Source organism: Natrix helvetica (assembly GCF_964273705.1).
Source record: "Natrix helvetica genome assembly, chromosome: 1".
Taxonomy (NCBI): Eukaryota; Metazoa; Chordata; class Lepidosauria; order Squamata; family Natricidae; genus Natrix; species Natrix helvetica.
The window spans coordinates 296931328-296947239 of record NC_138548.1 but is presented as its reverse complement, the minus strand read 5'-3'; the positions used below and the strand labels follow the sequence as shown (position 1 = coordinate 296947239).

Sequence of the window (15912 nt, the reverse complement as noted above, 5' to 3'; positions counted from 1 at the left end):
GCCTTGATATGTGCAAATTATATGCTCTATCAAACATATTTGTGTTGTGGAAATGAGAAGGGTGAAGAGGTTGCCTTGTCGACTGCACTACAGTTTCTGAATTACAGTATATGAATGTTTGATTACATTTTTTTTCCATGTCAGAAGAACTGGCTTTGAGGGAAGAGAAGGGGAAAGGATGTGGTAAATAAAGAATTTCAGTTTAGTGAGCTGTATGGTTTCACAGTTGATGGTATATCACATGACATTTTCCATGCCAGTGAGAAAGCTGACTTTGTTATTTAGTACTTATTTTGTTAATAAAAGAACACTAATAATCTGCTACATATGAGTTTTCATGCTGCTGAATAACTAATCTTGTACAAAAAAAATCACAGGAAATGGAATACAATTCTAAATGGAAAATGTTTAATGTCTCTTCTTAATTTTTCTAAGATCTTTAATAACACATTTTAGTCTATTTCTGAAAATCATAGCCCTCTAGCTTTTTTCCTTCTAGACAAAGTTGTGATATTGAGAAAGGCCTTTCTTAATATGCAGAATCCTCTTAAATTTGAATTTTGGAATTATATTTTTACAGTATGTTCCATGTATTTTCAATATGCTTTCTTTCTTCCCTGCCTCTGTAATATAGTCTAAGGTTTAAGTGCCTTCGGGAAAAAATTCTGAAATCTCAGTGATTTTGAGGAAAGATGTCAAGAATTTCCCCAAAACAGCCATACTATTTCTTCCTTAGTCCCTTCAACCCTGATTAAAGATAATGAGTACATTCTTTAAATAAGCAACTTGACATATTCCAGTCTCTCTATATGCTTAGTTTTTAATATTACGGAGCTCAGATACCAATTGTTCAAGAATGAATCAACTCAAGGTCTTCAAATAATATAAACTCTGTAACAATTATTGTGTTCAGTCAGGAAATATCCTTAAGTCATATGCATAACAACTCATGTTACAAATATTTCCTTTATTAATTTCCATTTTAGTTTTTCATAACATATTCTGATTACATGCCTCACTCCAGGAAAGCTGGAAACAAAAAACCCTGGATGTTTTGTCTTGTTAATAGGTTTTTAACTACCAGTAATTGGCAGTGGTAGATGAGCTGCTGGCCACAAGAAAGGAAAATATTCCAGCAGTTATGTTGAAAAATTGTTAACTCTGCTGACTTTAGAGTGAACTTTAAAATGCTGCAACTTTCACAACAGAGCCCTCCTTATTACCTATTCCTAAAAAGCTCCTCCCATGTAGAAAATACTACAGGGCAGAAGTTTTTCAAAGTTCATTTGCTTTTCATGCTAAGTACAAGGCACATAATGCAGTACTATATTTATCTGACAGAAATTAGAGAGTCATGTTTGTTTTTTTCATTGTTAATAAAAGTTTCATATTGCAATTGTGCATAGGTTCAAACTATTCTTTCATTCCTAGACATTCGGAATTAGTGTTAACATTATATCCTGCCTTCCTACTAAATTGAGACGTCAACTAGTTAAAATTCAAACAGGCAGGGGGAGGAGTTTAAAATTAATTAAAACTACTGCAAAGTTAATAAATAAATGACTGGTTAAAATACGTCTTATGGCTGCTCTAAAGGTAGAAACAAGGAATGCTAAACACAGCTTCCCATGAAGAAAATTAATACTGCTGAAATTTGAAATTATTGTTTCTTATCTTGATGAAATACACTTTTCACAATAATACCATGAAATATATATGTATTGTTACCGAGGTGCAGAATTCTGAGCATTTAATATCACAATTCAAGTGGTGAATAAGATGAATTTTCTATAGCTTTAGAGGTGTTTTTCTTCAAAGTACAGTTAATGGTTGTTCTAAATTAAACAGAACAACTTGGATTGATGAATAAGAGGAATGGATTTAATGTTTGCCATACAGAATGAAGAATAACATTGAATTCTCTTCCCAGTGTTACTGAGACCAGAGGGAAGCTTTTAATTGAACTCTTGACTGTTAAATATAATTTCTCCCTCTCCAAAGCTTATACCTCAATATGTAGTTCACCAACAAAGTTGAAAAAAATGCTTTAAACATAACTTTAAAGGAATGAGTTCTGAAACCTAACAGACAGAGAAACGGTCAACCGAAGAAGTATGGAACTTACTTCACTGAACAGAAGTCTTCAGTTGTATAATAGTCTGTGATATAAATTTAATCAAACTAATCTGAAAATACCAGCCAGCCAAAACTAGTTTAAATGTTCCAAATGTTTAAAACAATGAAAAGATAAGTAATTGCTGAATCTGTAAATGAAGTTCTTTCAAGTCAATGTCAGATTCTTTTTACAACTTTTGGTATCATCAAATTTACAGGAGTCCCTGAAATAATTCCCCTAATACAATTTAGCAAATTAAGTTTTTAAAATGTATTTATACTCACAAAGTTATTGAACAGATTAAGGAGGCTGGAACTCAACAGCAGGGGAGAAACCATAATCTTTTCTTTTGTTGAGTGTTCAAAAAAGAAGATGGCTTTATGTTTATAAAGTCTAAAGTTAACCATTATTATAAATAAGCCACTATTATGACATTACAATCATAATCAGTGTATCTGCTGAATTGTTTAAAAATCTTTAATATTAAATATAAGGAACAATGGAAGATTGGAGGGAGGACATGGAACTCCTCTCTGCATTTTGAGATTACAAACAGCTGCAGATTTAAGTTTCCAGGCTGAACAAAGATAAATACCAATAGTATTTATTGCTTCTGAGATCTCTCTAAATTTAATATTCCCGGAAAACAGCAAAAATAGGACAATTTCTAGTTTTTTCCAATGATATTTTTGAATTTGTTCAAGTGGATTCTATTTCTTATAAGAGTTCAAAATGCAGTGCCTGGAGCAAGAGCAAGGGCCTGCAACCCTCATTCTAGCTTCATTCTTTTTCCTCCTTTTGACTTGGAGATAATTTTAGAAAAAGAGTAAGCTCAGTAATATGAATCTATGGCAACCACCATCAACAATCTTAAGGACTTAGCCAAGATTTTCAGTAAGACTTTTGCTATGAATGCTGACAAAAGCTGCATTTAGTAAGATCAGCATGAGTGATTTCCTCTATCATGAAGCCACACAAACCAAATCATACTATAATTTACACCAGTGAGCAGGGCTAAACTATACACTTACACTAATGACAGATCCATTCTTTTCCCCAAATTTGGGGTTAAAATGAAAGGACTCACTTCTCTAGTCATTCCAGACTTTTATGTTGTTGAAAAGCAAGACATCTGGAAGAGAGCTTAAGGCATCTTACTACTATTAATATTGGGGATCTCACACACATAATATTGGGGATCTGCTTGCAACTTCTGAGTACCATCGTAGGCACTCTTTATGACTATGAACTTGCTTCTTCTGTGTGCCCACACTTATTACTCTGATCCAATTTGGGATGGGAGTTTAAAATTATTACTTCTGTATCAATTGTTGCAGTCATATAAGTGCACTGCCAATACATCTGTTGGAAGAAATGTCCTTCTGGGTTCGGCTCCAAGTGGGGAAAAAGACACTGGAGACATGGAGGCTGCTTGGAAAGATGGTTTTAATGGTGGACAGGACCACATGGTTTGAGTCCTGAACAGAAAAGATGATCACATGCTTCAATGTTGGTGGAGAAGAAGAGAAGGAAAGGAAGGGGTTTGCTAGGCTTTTTATAACCTGTTCAGTCCCACCTCTCTGTTTCCTGTTTCTGTGTAAGAAATGTATTCTGATTGGTTCTCAGACTCACATGGGCCCATGCAAGTGCAACTCTCTAGGCTGAGTCCAGGTTTGTTTGAATTCTCAAGAGTTCTCAGATGACATGTGGTCAGTTGAGTAAAGGCTTATATTATCATGCCTTCATTCCCATCCCCCTGGAGCTGAAGGGGAGAACTCTTTATTATGTAAAGGGACTGGCTTGGCCTTCTTAATCGCCCATTGACAAAGTGGGTGGAGGCAGAAAGCTACAGGGAGCTATTCTCAATTTAAAACATGTTTCTTCCTTTGCACATCCAGGGAAATATAATATTCTGCCTTTTCAATATTTCCTAGGATATTTCATTTTTCTGGGAGAGGGCTGGGTGATAACTTCCTACACATAATCATATGAAGGGGGGAAGATGGCAAGGCTTTCCTGCATTTTCAATACAAAAAGAACAAGAGTTCTCATATAGAAAAATGTGGTGGTCTGTATTTTCCCTCAACAAGCAGATGCAAATGATGGAATTTGACAGGAGAATGGGAAAGAAAGGATTTTTGAGGATTAATTCATCCCTGCAAACATGGCCAAAAAAGTTCTTACATTTCTTTTCCTCCTGAAGGAGAACTTTAGAAGTTGCAAATTCTTCTTTGCCTCCTTAATTTTTATCATAGCAAATGGGGGTTGAGAAACATGATATTATTATAATAATGCAAAATAGCCTCATAAAAATAGATGGTATAGTACATAATCTATTTTATGGCATTTATCTAATTCTAAAACAGAAACCCTCTTATGCAAAGGTGCCTTTGTTAGTCTTTTGCATTGTTATAGCTGGGGCTGATCTCAAAAAATCAGTGGAATCAGATCTGATGAGGAAATCTCAGGACTGCAGCCTAAACTGAGAAATTGAGAAAACATCTCTAAAGAAGGCAATGGCAAACCATTGTTACCAAGAAAACTATACGGATGTTTTTATGAAGTCATTAAGATGTGAGCTGGATTCATAGAAGAGTTTACCTTTAATGGAAAATGGGAAGGAAGTTAATAGGAAACCGTAATTATATACAGTATACAGCAGAGATTCTTTCGTAGAAGACTGAAGAGAGACTGAAGAACAATACTTACACAAAAGGAAAATACTTTTGAGCAATTGTTTTAAGCAAAGAGAAAGCTTTGTTTGCAGGCTGAAGTGCTAATAACTAGAAGTAGATGTTGTGGTTTCTTACCTCTATAAGCAAGCAGCTACGCTAAACCACGTGATTCTGAATCATAATCTCTTTTAAAATGCAGATTGCAAGTAATCCACTGAGATCCATTACTTCACACTTAAAAATTGGAAGTATGATTTTTAGGGTTTGTAGGAAGTTATCACCCAGCCCTCTCCCAGAAAAATGAAATATCATAGGAAATATTGAAAAGGCAGAATATTTCTCTGGATGTGAAAAGGAAGAAACATGTTTTATAAAGACAGAATAGCTCCCTGCAGCTTCCTGCCCCCACCCACTTTGTCAATGGGCCATTAAGGTGGCCAAGCCAGTCCCTTTACATAACAAAGAGTTCTCCCCTTCAGCTCCAGGGGGATGGAATTAAGGCATGATAATATTGGCCCTTTACCCAACTCCCACATGGCATCTGAGAACTCAACCAAACCTGGATTCAAAACGCAGTCTGGAGAGTTGCCCCTGCACGGCCCCATGGGAGTCTGACAACCAATCAGAATACAAGATCAAGATCAAAGGCCAGAGAGGGCATAAAACCAGGGACTCAGCATCCCAGGTCTTCCTTCTCTTTTTTTCCAACATTGAAGCATGTGATCACCTTTTCTGTTCAGAACTCAAGCCATGTGGTCCTGTCCACCATTAAAACCATCTTTCCAAGCAGCCTCCATGTCTCCAGTATCTTGTTCCCCACTTGGAGCCGAACCCCACAGGTTTCCAGCTCCATATGTAGCCAATTATTGTACCAACTGACAATTCTGAAAGCTGTGGTTCCAAGTACCAGGAAGACCCCAGTTTAGGAAAGACTGGTCCAGAGAACCTTTGCACCTGGAAGAAGTTGTGTGCACACAAAAAGCAGTATATCCTCTAATCTGTTTAGGTGTTCCACACAAAGCAAGGATGGTGGCTATCTAGCTAGCATCTTGCAGTCTAAAGTGGCTATCCTAGGAGAAAGGTGGCTCCTGTCTTAAATTCAAATCAATAGTAGAGTTTGTTTTTAACAGTATCTGCTTGTTGACAGTAAGTGAGCATTTTGTCATCCCTATTTCTCCCAGGGCCTCTGGCTCCCTCTACCCAGAGTTGACATCAGGCCCCACCCATTGCAAGCCCATTCCCAACTTCCACCCAGCAGCAGAACCCAGAGGGGCGACCCAAAGTCCAGCTTAGTGAGCAGCTGAGAAAGAACAGGCAGGGTGGGATTGTGTTTTGGGGAGGGGAGGTTTGCAGCTTTCAACTTTTTCTATTCAACTTTCTCTACTAAAACTTTTTCTCTGTTTCAAAGCCAGCCGTCTAAAAACCGCGGCGCTGTTCTATATGATTCTTTCTCCCCTTCGCGCATCTACAACACCCTCCCGCCTCGTCAAGGGGGAGTTGCCTCGCTGAGAGACTATCGCTCTCCTCGAACCTGCGTGGGACCGGTTCCTATGCGGGTGCAATCACTTCTTGTTCCGGAGGTGCCTTAAGGCGGGAAGTGAGGAGGGGGGAGCGTCGGCCCCAAAGCGAGGCACCGCCCGCCTCTCTCTCTCTCTCCCCCTTCCCTCCATCCCACTGCTGGGAAGGGGGACTTGAATGAAAGAAGAGGCGAGCTGAGGCTTTTCCTCCGATCGCTTGCGCGCAAAAAGAAAACGTTTCTGAGCAGCCCTTTTAAAGACGCAGCCTGAGTTAACACAACCGTCGCCGCCTTCCTCCCCAGACTTTTACGCGCGGGAGAAGGCCGTTTGCCGTAAAAGCCCAGAAAGCCACCCCATTTGTTGCAGGGAAGAATGGGGTGAGAGAAGAGGAGGACAAGGCTCCGCTGGCTGAGCTCTGGCCAAGATCCCCAGGGATTTTCTTCGGATTGCTTCAAAACGGAGGGAGGCAAGCGGAGAGCTGGAGTGAAGGCAAGGAACGCCCGAGAGGCAAGGATTCCGGCGAGTGAGGAGGATGGGAACGCCAACCGGGCCCCGATGAGGACTCCATGCGGGTTCCCGAGCTCTTTCTTCCCTTCCGCCCTCAGCCCAGGAAAGGGCCATGAACCGTCCCACGCACCAAGAGATGATCGAACTGCAGAACCTGGGGCTGGAGGAGCAGCTGGACCTGACGCGCGGCCCGCGAGGCACGGCCGACCGCCCCGTCCGCTTAGAGCGCGCCAACGCCTTGAGGATCTCTCCCGGGAAAGTGCCCGAGCTTTTGACCCGCGTTCGCCAGATCCGCCTTCTGGGCGGCCAGAGGGATCCTAGATTAACCGAGGAGCTCGGCGAGGGACACCTCTTCCGACCCTGCACTCAGAGTCAACCCACCTGGTGCGATCTGTGCGGGGAGTTCATCTGGGGCGTCTACAAAAAGCGTCTCCGCTGCATCTGTGAGTACCGGAGCTTAACTTTCCCCCACAAGTCTCGCTTGCAGAAATTTCGGGGAGAAACAGAAGGGCGGGGAGGTAATGCCCAGTGCAGGATGCATAAAGTGGCGAATTAGGGTACCCTTAGCAGCTTCAGAGTTTGGGTTATGTTAGCACTGTTGCTTCTATTCCATGCAAAAACCGCCTCTGGTTACCTTGTTTCCGGCGGAATTTTTATAGACAACTGAGTACGGCAGGCACAGATCCAGCAGGGGAAAAACTGATGAACTCTTTAAAAAAGTAGTCTCTTGTATTGAAAGTGCAGTTTAAGAGCTGTGCGAGAAAAACAGGATGACAGATCCCCTGACAGTGGTCTTTTGCATTGGTTCAAGATTTCTTTGAAAGCTATTGGTTGGGGGAAATTGCATTTCCTAAAGTCTCTGTATCCAGAGCAACTATTGAACATGGGCATGCAATACAATTGGGGTCTTTTTTCCCCCTTTTCAATCTCTTTGCCAACATTGGCCATACAAGCTGCCTGTGTGCGGTGTGTAAGAGAATACTATGGGAGGGGGCTAATTAGGGTGTGTGCAGATGTGTCATAGTGTGTCTGTGAGGGTCTAATGGGAGGACTGTGGTACATGTTGCCTGTGGAGCTGTTTTTGTGTAGTTGTGCATTGGGAAGCCCAGGATGGGCAAGATACCCTATACCCATGGTGGCAAACCAAAGGCACGCATGCCAAAAACAGCATCCTGCGTGGGATGCACAGTCTCGCTGGCTCTCTTCCATGTTCCTTTGCACACACATGTGCCAGCCAGCTGGCCTTTGCACAAATTGGAGCACCAAAACCTGGAAGAGCAGCGTTCCTTTGCCCATGCGCATGTTGGCATCCAAGCTTCCAGGTTTCCGTTGCGGACATGAGCGATGGCCAGCGGTTTGTCAGGCACACACCCGCACCACAGGTCTGGGTGCCGGCATGCGTATGCATGACGGAATGCTGTTTTCTGGGTTTTGGCGCTCCCACAAGCGTAAAGGCTGGCAAGGCCACACGTTCGTCATGGGATGGTTTTGTGTGCCATTTCCAGCAGGCAGGTTGGCACACCGTGATGAAAAAGGTTAGCCATCCCTGCCCTATGCTATGAGTCATAAGACAAGGAGAGAGCCAGAGAAGAGCTTAGAATGAAGCAGTCAGCAACATTCCAGAGCCGCTGCCCAGCTGTTTCTCCTATAGAGGTTTCCTTTCTGTTTTGCCACAACTCCTGGCCCTATCTGGCCTGGCATTTGAATTCAGTCTTCTTTTTGTACAAAATTTGGTCAAATTTTGTTTGGATTTGGGAGAATAATCCTGTTGACCAACAAGTATCTCGAGGTTGTTTACATAAGTTCTTTCTAGCATTTTCTTTTATTAGAAAGTATAAAAATATCTCTCTTGCTCTGTAAAAGCATATGAATGAAAAATATGACATTATTATAATACAACTACAAATTGGAGTTTAGAAATTGCTGTGAATTAGTAAAACAGGAATCTATCTAAGTCTAAGAGTACATGGCAATATATATACACACACACATACATACATACATACATACATACATACATACTACATATTTAAGCTGGGTCAAGTTGTAATTTGTGCAGACTTGAACAGAATAGGAACTGTTATGTGCTATCAAATACAATTCAGCAAAGCAAAAGTTTTTAAAGTCCAATGAGCTCTCTATTTTTCTATAAATAAAAAGAGTTTCCAGAATTCTGCAATCACTTGCTTCCAAAATAGTTTTATAATTTGATCAGATCCTCAGATAAACAGAAATTGCATTGTTCATGCTATTTTATCTCTGGCGGAAAGAAGATGGGGATAGTACAACCATCCTTCCACTACTTGATCTCTTAGCGACCTTCAGTACCATCAACCATAATATTCTTGGTTTCAGAGGTTGGGAGGGTGGTGGGAGCTCTGTGTTGTCCAGGTTCATTTCCTTCCTCTGTGGCCATTCTCAGTTGGTGCTGAAAGGAAGCAAGAGGTCCAGACCTCACCCCCTGCTTTGTTGGATCCTGCAAACGTTGGTGCTCTTTCTGCTTCTGTTTAACATCTGCATGAAGCTGCTGGATGAGATCATCCATCATTATGGACTGCTATATGCTGATGAAACCCAGCTGTATGTCTCAGCCCATGGTGAGTTAAGCAATGCTGTGAGCTCCCTCTCTCAGTGCTTGGAGAACCCCAAGCCACCCCAACGAGGCTGTCAAAGTGATGTCCCGGTGTTTGGAAGCCGTCGGGGTCTGGATGGGGGACAACAGACTCAAACTCAACCCCTCCAAGACTGAGTGGCTGTGGCTACCGGCACCTCGGTTCAGCCAGCTGATTCCATCACTGGCCATAGGGGGCGAACAATTGCCTGTGGAACGGGCGCGCAATTTGGGCGTCCTCCTAGATGCCCGGCTGTCAATGGATGATCATGTGGCAGCCGTGGCAAGGGGGGCGTTCCACCAGGTTCGCCTGGTGCGCCAATTGCGCCCCCTTCTGGACCGTGATGCCCTACGCACAGTCACTCATGCACTGGTGACGTCTCGCCTGGACTACTGTAATGCTCTCTACATGGGGCTTCCCTTGGGACGCGCCCGAAGACTGCAGCTAGTCCAGAACGCAGCCGCGCGGGTAGTCATGGGGAGTACTAGGTACTCCCACGTAACACCTCTCCTGCGTGAGCTGCACTGGCTCCTGTGGTCTTTCGGGTGCGTTTCAAGGTTCTGATTACCATCTTTAAAGCGCTCCATGGCATAGGGCCTAGTTACCTGCGGGATCGCATCCTCCCCCATACATCCCTGCGGCCAATTCGCTCTCACAGGGAGGGCCTTCTCCTGGTGCCGTCCACGAGGCAATGCCAACGGGCGACACCGAGGAGTAGGGCCTTCTCTGTGATGGGCCCAACCCTCTGGAATGACCTCCCCCCCGACATTAGAACCACTACTGACCTCCGCTCCTTCCGACAGAAACTGAAGACACACCTGTTCCGACTGGCTGGTCTGGCATAATTTATAACTTCTACCTCCTGGCATACACACTCTTACTGGTTTTTAGAGGGATAGTGTTTTAAATTTGATATGACATTGGGATTTTAAACTTTTGTATCGATTTATTTATTTAGCTGTACAGTTTGGCATATTTTATCCTCCTCTCATACGTGTATTTATGTAGTTATTACTATGTTTTAATTTGTTGTATTTTGATACGGACTGTACACCGCCCCGAGTCCCTTTCGGGAGAGGGGGCGGTATATAAACGCTAATAAATAAATAAAAATAATAAATAAAACTGTTAAGGACTGGATAAGGAGCAATGGGCTGAATTTGAACACCAGGAAGACCAAGTGGCTCTGGATTCAGGGTTCCTTGCTCTATAGAGAATTGCCACCATTGGTCTTGAATGGAGTGGCACTGCCCCAAACAGACCCAGTGCACAATCTCGGGGTTCTCCTGGACTCGTAACTCCTGCTCCAGGAGCAGGTGGTAGTTGTGGCCAGGAGGCCTTTGCAAAACAGCGGGTTGTGTGTCAGTTATACCCTTTGCTGGACCAACAATCTCTGCTCACAGTCACTCATGCCCATCACTCTAGTCACCTCTTGACTTGACTATTGCAATGCACTCTACATAGGGCTGCCCTTGAAAGTCATCCAGAAGCTCCAATTGATTCAAAATGCAGTGTCCTGTATGGCTTCGTGCAGACCCAGGTGTGCACATGTATCAGGAGCTACATTGGCTGTCGATTTGCTTCCAGGTGCAATTCAAGGTGCTGATTGTCACCTTTAAAGGCTTGGGACCAAGACTTCCGGTTCCGGCGGCTACGGCGACAGGCAGATCGCTGCCTGCTCCAGCTCTCCCGGTGGGCTTCCCCCGCTTCTGGGGGGGCACAAGACGCCTTGGAGGGGCGCCTTGCCGAAGGAACGGCTCGCGGAGGGTCCTGGCGTCGGCGGCGGCTGGCGGGGGCTCCTCCGCTTCGTTCTAGGCATCGGGGAGCAGTTTTGGAGGACGTGCGTGCGCACGCGTCTCGCCCCATGCCGATCGGAGAACACACTTCCGAACGAAGCAGCGGCAGTATGGTGAGAGGCTTCCTTTCTGCATTCCTTCGCTTTTGAATTGATGAACTTTTCAGCACTTTTAAAAAGTTAAACTTTCGGATCCCTGCTAGAGGTGCGGCTAGAGGGAGGGGGATTTCCCCCCCTCCCTTGGACAAGCGGCTTGAAAAGACTTTCCTTCCATCCCCAGAGAGGAGGAGGGGGGAGAGCCAACTAATGATGCCTCACCCCTATAAAAGTGATTTTCATTCGACCTAGCTCCAGAACTAATGGATGAACTGAGAACTTTTTGAACTTTTAAAAATTTTACTATGCCTCTGAGCCCAAAGCTGGCAGGGCAAGATGGCACACTTCCGTTGTCTTCATGAATTGTGAAACCTGACTCCACCTTTAAAATTCAGGCTTCCGGTCTTTGTCTCCGAGTCACCCAGAGGAATTTCTTGTGGATTGCTACTTTCTGAACTCTTTGGAGAAAAAAACTTTCATCTACTGCTAGAGTGACTAAAGAAATCCCCATCTGTTTGGATCCTCTGCCTTCTGAATTCGCCTGCCTGCTCTACCTCTCCAGCTGCCCAGTCTCTACTTTGACTGATCTCCTTGCTTCATAAACTATGTCTCCAAAAAGACCACCTCCTGGAAAGCCTGGCTTTGCTACTTCTGCTCCAACGTCTGCAACGTCTAGTCCAGCTACACAGTCAAAGATATCAGAACTGATGCAACCCAAGACTACAGAGATAGACTTCCAACAAATGCTTCAACAAATTTTACAAGGCCAGGAGGAAATTAAGAAACAGTTAAGGGAAATGAAAGATGAAATTAAACAGAATCAAGCCCAAATCTTTAAGAACTCACAGAGACTGGACCTTGTGGAGGGTGGGGTGGCGGAGGCGAGGGGGGGGGTAGAGGCCTTACAGAAGGGGAACAAAGAACTTGACATCCAACAAATGAAAGCAGAGTTTGAAAGAATGTCCTTTTATCTTAGATTTCAAAATGTAATAGAAGCAGATGGGGAAAATATAAGGGACATTATGACTAACATTTTAGCTGAATACATACACAAAGATAAACAGCAGATGGAATGGGAGATAGATCTAGCTTATAGAGTGAATTCAGCATATGCCAGAACACATAATGTACCCAGGGAGGTTCATATTAAATTTCTTAGGAAAACCACAAGAGATGAAATTCTGGGTGTACAAAGGGGGCAAACACTGACATACCACGATAGGGAGATAACCATTCTAAAGCAGATTCCCAAAAAAATTAGGGAAAAAAGGAAAAGCTATTCGCAATTGGCGAATAAATTATACCAGAAGGGGGTGTGGTTTAGATGGTTGATGCCTGAAGGTATGCTGATATTCTGGGAGGAGACAAGAATCAGAATCAACACACCCATAGAGGCACAGGCCTTTATGGAAAAAAACAAAGCGAACCTAGAAAAAACAGACGACACTACAACGGTTATGCAGGACACGGGAGGGGCCGGAGCTCTGCCAGCGGGGGGTGAAGGGGCAACACCAAGAAAGCTCAGATCACAAAAATAAATAAGAAAACCACAATGTTATAAACAGACCGAAAGTATTAATGAATCTACAACTAGACTATATATTATAATTATATAAACTGATTGAAAAGTATTTTTTCTAGAATTAATATGCTGATTTTTTTTATGACTATGTAATAAGGTTTGATATTTTGATGTAACCTAGGAGTCTGGAGGGAGGGGGCGTCTGCCATACTTGCAACTGCCAAAATTTGTAACTATTCCACTTACCCTTTTCCGCATAAATGTTTTTAAAAAAACCAATAAAACTTCTTGAAAAAAAAAAAAAAAAAAAAGGCTTGGGACCACATTATCCAAAGGACCATCTCTTCTCGTTTATATCCACCCATTTCACTAGAACAGATAATGTTGTGGGTTCTGTCTCCTAAGGAGGTTTTTCTGGTGGGACCCAGAAGAAAGGACCCTTTTTCATGGTGGCACCTTCCCTTTGAAACATCATCCCTGCAGAAATTAGACTGGCCCTCTCAAGGCCCTGAAGACCACATTCTGCCAATGGGCCAGGGGAACCCAGAGTGGAATAGAGTCCATCAAGTGGCTTATTTGAGTGCTTGCTGTTGTCACCAGTGGGGGTGGGGGTTATTGTTTTTATTATTTTTATATTGGGTTTTTACTGTTTGTAAGCCACCCAACAGTGTTCCATGCGCCTTCAGCATTTAGTCATGCCGGCCACATGACCACAGAGATGTCTTCGGACAGCGCTGGCTCTTCAGCTTTGAAACAGAGATGAGTACCACCCCCTAGAGTCAGGAACGACTAGCACATACACTATATTGCCAAAAGTATTCACTCACAATTGAATCTGATTATTTGGATGGGCGAATGAATACTTTTGGCAATATAGTGTATGTGCGATGGGAACCTTTACTTTTACTAAGCCACCCAGAATCACTAAAGCTGCATATCTGAGTTCAATTGCAGGCTCAGATGTTTCCATCTGAGAGGTTGCAAAGGAGGAACTCACAGAATTATAGCTTGGAAGGGATCTTGGAAATATTTTATCCAACCCTTGCTCAGAGTAGAAATCCTCAGGCCATCCCAGATTAATGGCTGTCCCGCAGGGATGGAATATCCAGGACTGTCCAAGAGGCAGGTAACTTGGCCAGGAAATACTTCCTTGTTTTCCATTTGAATCTCTATAAAGCTTCCATCCAAACGTTCCTGCCCTACCTTTAGGCATGGAGAATAAATCCGTACCCCCTTCTCTATGGCAGCCCTTCAAGAATTAGACAACTTCTATTAGGTCTCCCCTTCCCCTTTTCTTTTTTTTAAACTAAATATAGTCAATTTTTTAAACTGTTCTTCATAAGATTTAGCATTCAAGCCCCCACCATCTTTATCAGCATTCTCTTCATTCTTTTACATTTCTCAGCATCTTTCCTAAGTTGTGGGAACCAGAACTGAACCGAGTAGTTCAGGTACAGTCATAAAACTGAACTATCGTTTCCCATCATTTTGATACTGCCTCTATTGATGCCACCCACTGCTCTTTTTGGAAGCTGCATCTACATCATTACTGAAAATTTTGAAGAGCACCCAGGACAGAACTCCAGGGTACACCATTGGATATTTCTCTCCTTAAGGACATTGAACTGTTAAGTCACACACATTGGATAAGACTAATCAACCAACTATGAATGCACCTGGCAATAGGATCATTCATCCCACATTGTTTCCTTTTATAAAGGAGGAGGCTGTAATCAACTTTATCCGAATGCTACATTAAAGTACACTTCATGTTCAGCATTTCCTTGATTTTCTAGTCATTTTCCAGAATGAAGGAAAATATATGTGTCCCAGGATAATGTTGCAGGTTCCAATCTGGGTCAGTCATTGGAACCAGAGGTTTTGTCTTCTGAGCTTTTGGGCTCATGCTGGAGCCCATCATCAGGGAACTTCTCTCTAGCTAGAGAGAAATTCCCTGAAGATGGGCTCCAAGTGATTGACCCAGATTGGATCTAGCTTTTTTTGTTAAACACACACACACACACACACACACACACACACACACACAGATTTATTTGGCATGAGCGGTATGCAAATATGCTGTATGCTTGATTATCATATCTAGGATTTTCCCAGATACAGATGTTAAGCTGATATTTTCCCAAGTCCATTTCCTCCCTCCTCCTCTTCTTTCTAAAGATTTAGAGCAACACTGGGACTTCTCCAATCTTCTCACATTTCTCCTAAACTTCAGGAATTCTCATCATTGGTTCTAAGACCACATTCATTAGTTACTTTAGCATCCTAGAATATTATCGATCGAGACCTGGGGATTTGAATTCATTCAAAGATGTATGAATTCTCTCATTAGTTCCTTATCTATTTTGACCTGATTTATCTTCTCCCCCCCCCCCACACACACACAGTGTGACAGATTGGACCACTTTCTTTATGTGAAAAGACAGGTGCAAATTTATATTTATAAATCATAAATATAAATTTTGATATATAAAATTTAAAAGTTAACTTTCCTTATGCTATTTTTCAATATGTGAATGGAGAGTTTCATTAACAGAGAACTATTAATACATAAAGCCTCTCCTAAGAATTACATAGCATTGTCTGGTTCTATTTATTGCAAAAAAAAACACCCTATGGATATGGACATACTATCTGGGTCCCTAATTTGCCTATGACCTTTTCTTTCTTTCTCTAGGTTTTGTTCTTTTTTGTTTAGTAATTGCCCATGCCCCCATACCTTCCATTTTGTGAAAATTGACAAATCTTGTCCTTGATGGTCCCAGTGCCTACAACATATCCTCCAAACATGTCAATAGGTGTGGGAAAGAGGGAGGGAGGGAGGGAGGAATTAACTCTGATATAATTGTATGATCTGGTTTATGCACATTTCTAAATTGTATTTGCAACATGTGTAAGTATTGGTTGATGCTTATTTATCTTTATTGGCCTCACTTTCTAGCAGTCAAGTAAAAGGTAATCACATCTTCTTTAAAATGTATCTGTACTGACTAGCAGGAATTTTATTCTGAGCCTGTCATTTTTCAGGATGTTTGTTTTGTGTACTCTGAACTT

At 42.5% G+C, this 15912-nt stretch overlaps 1 protein-coding gene across 1 annotated transcript in view; it reads left to right on the top strand.

The window, feature by feature from the left end:
• The first annotated feature begins 6188 nt into the window (after nucleotides 1-6188).
• RASSF1 (Ras association domain family member 1) overlaps nucleotides 6189-15912 on the top strand; it is a 35946-nt gene continuing 26222 nt past the window's right edge. Inside the window, exon 1 of the mRNA XM_081934171.1 lies at nucleotides 6189-7258. Within this exon, the coding sequence (XP_081790297.1) occupies nucleotides 6928-7258 (331 nt within the window). The 5' untranslated portion in view covers nucleotides 6189-6927. The remainder of the gene's footprint in view (nucleotides 7259-15912) is intronic.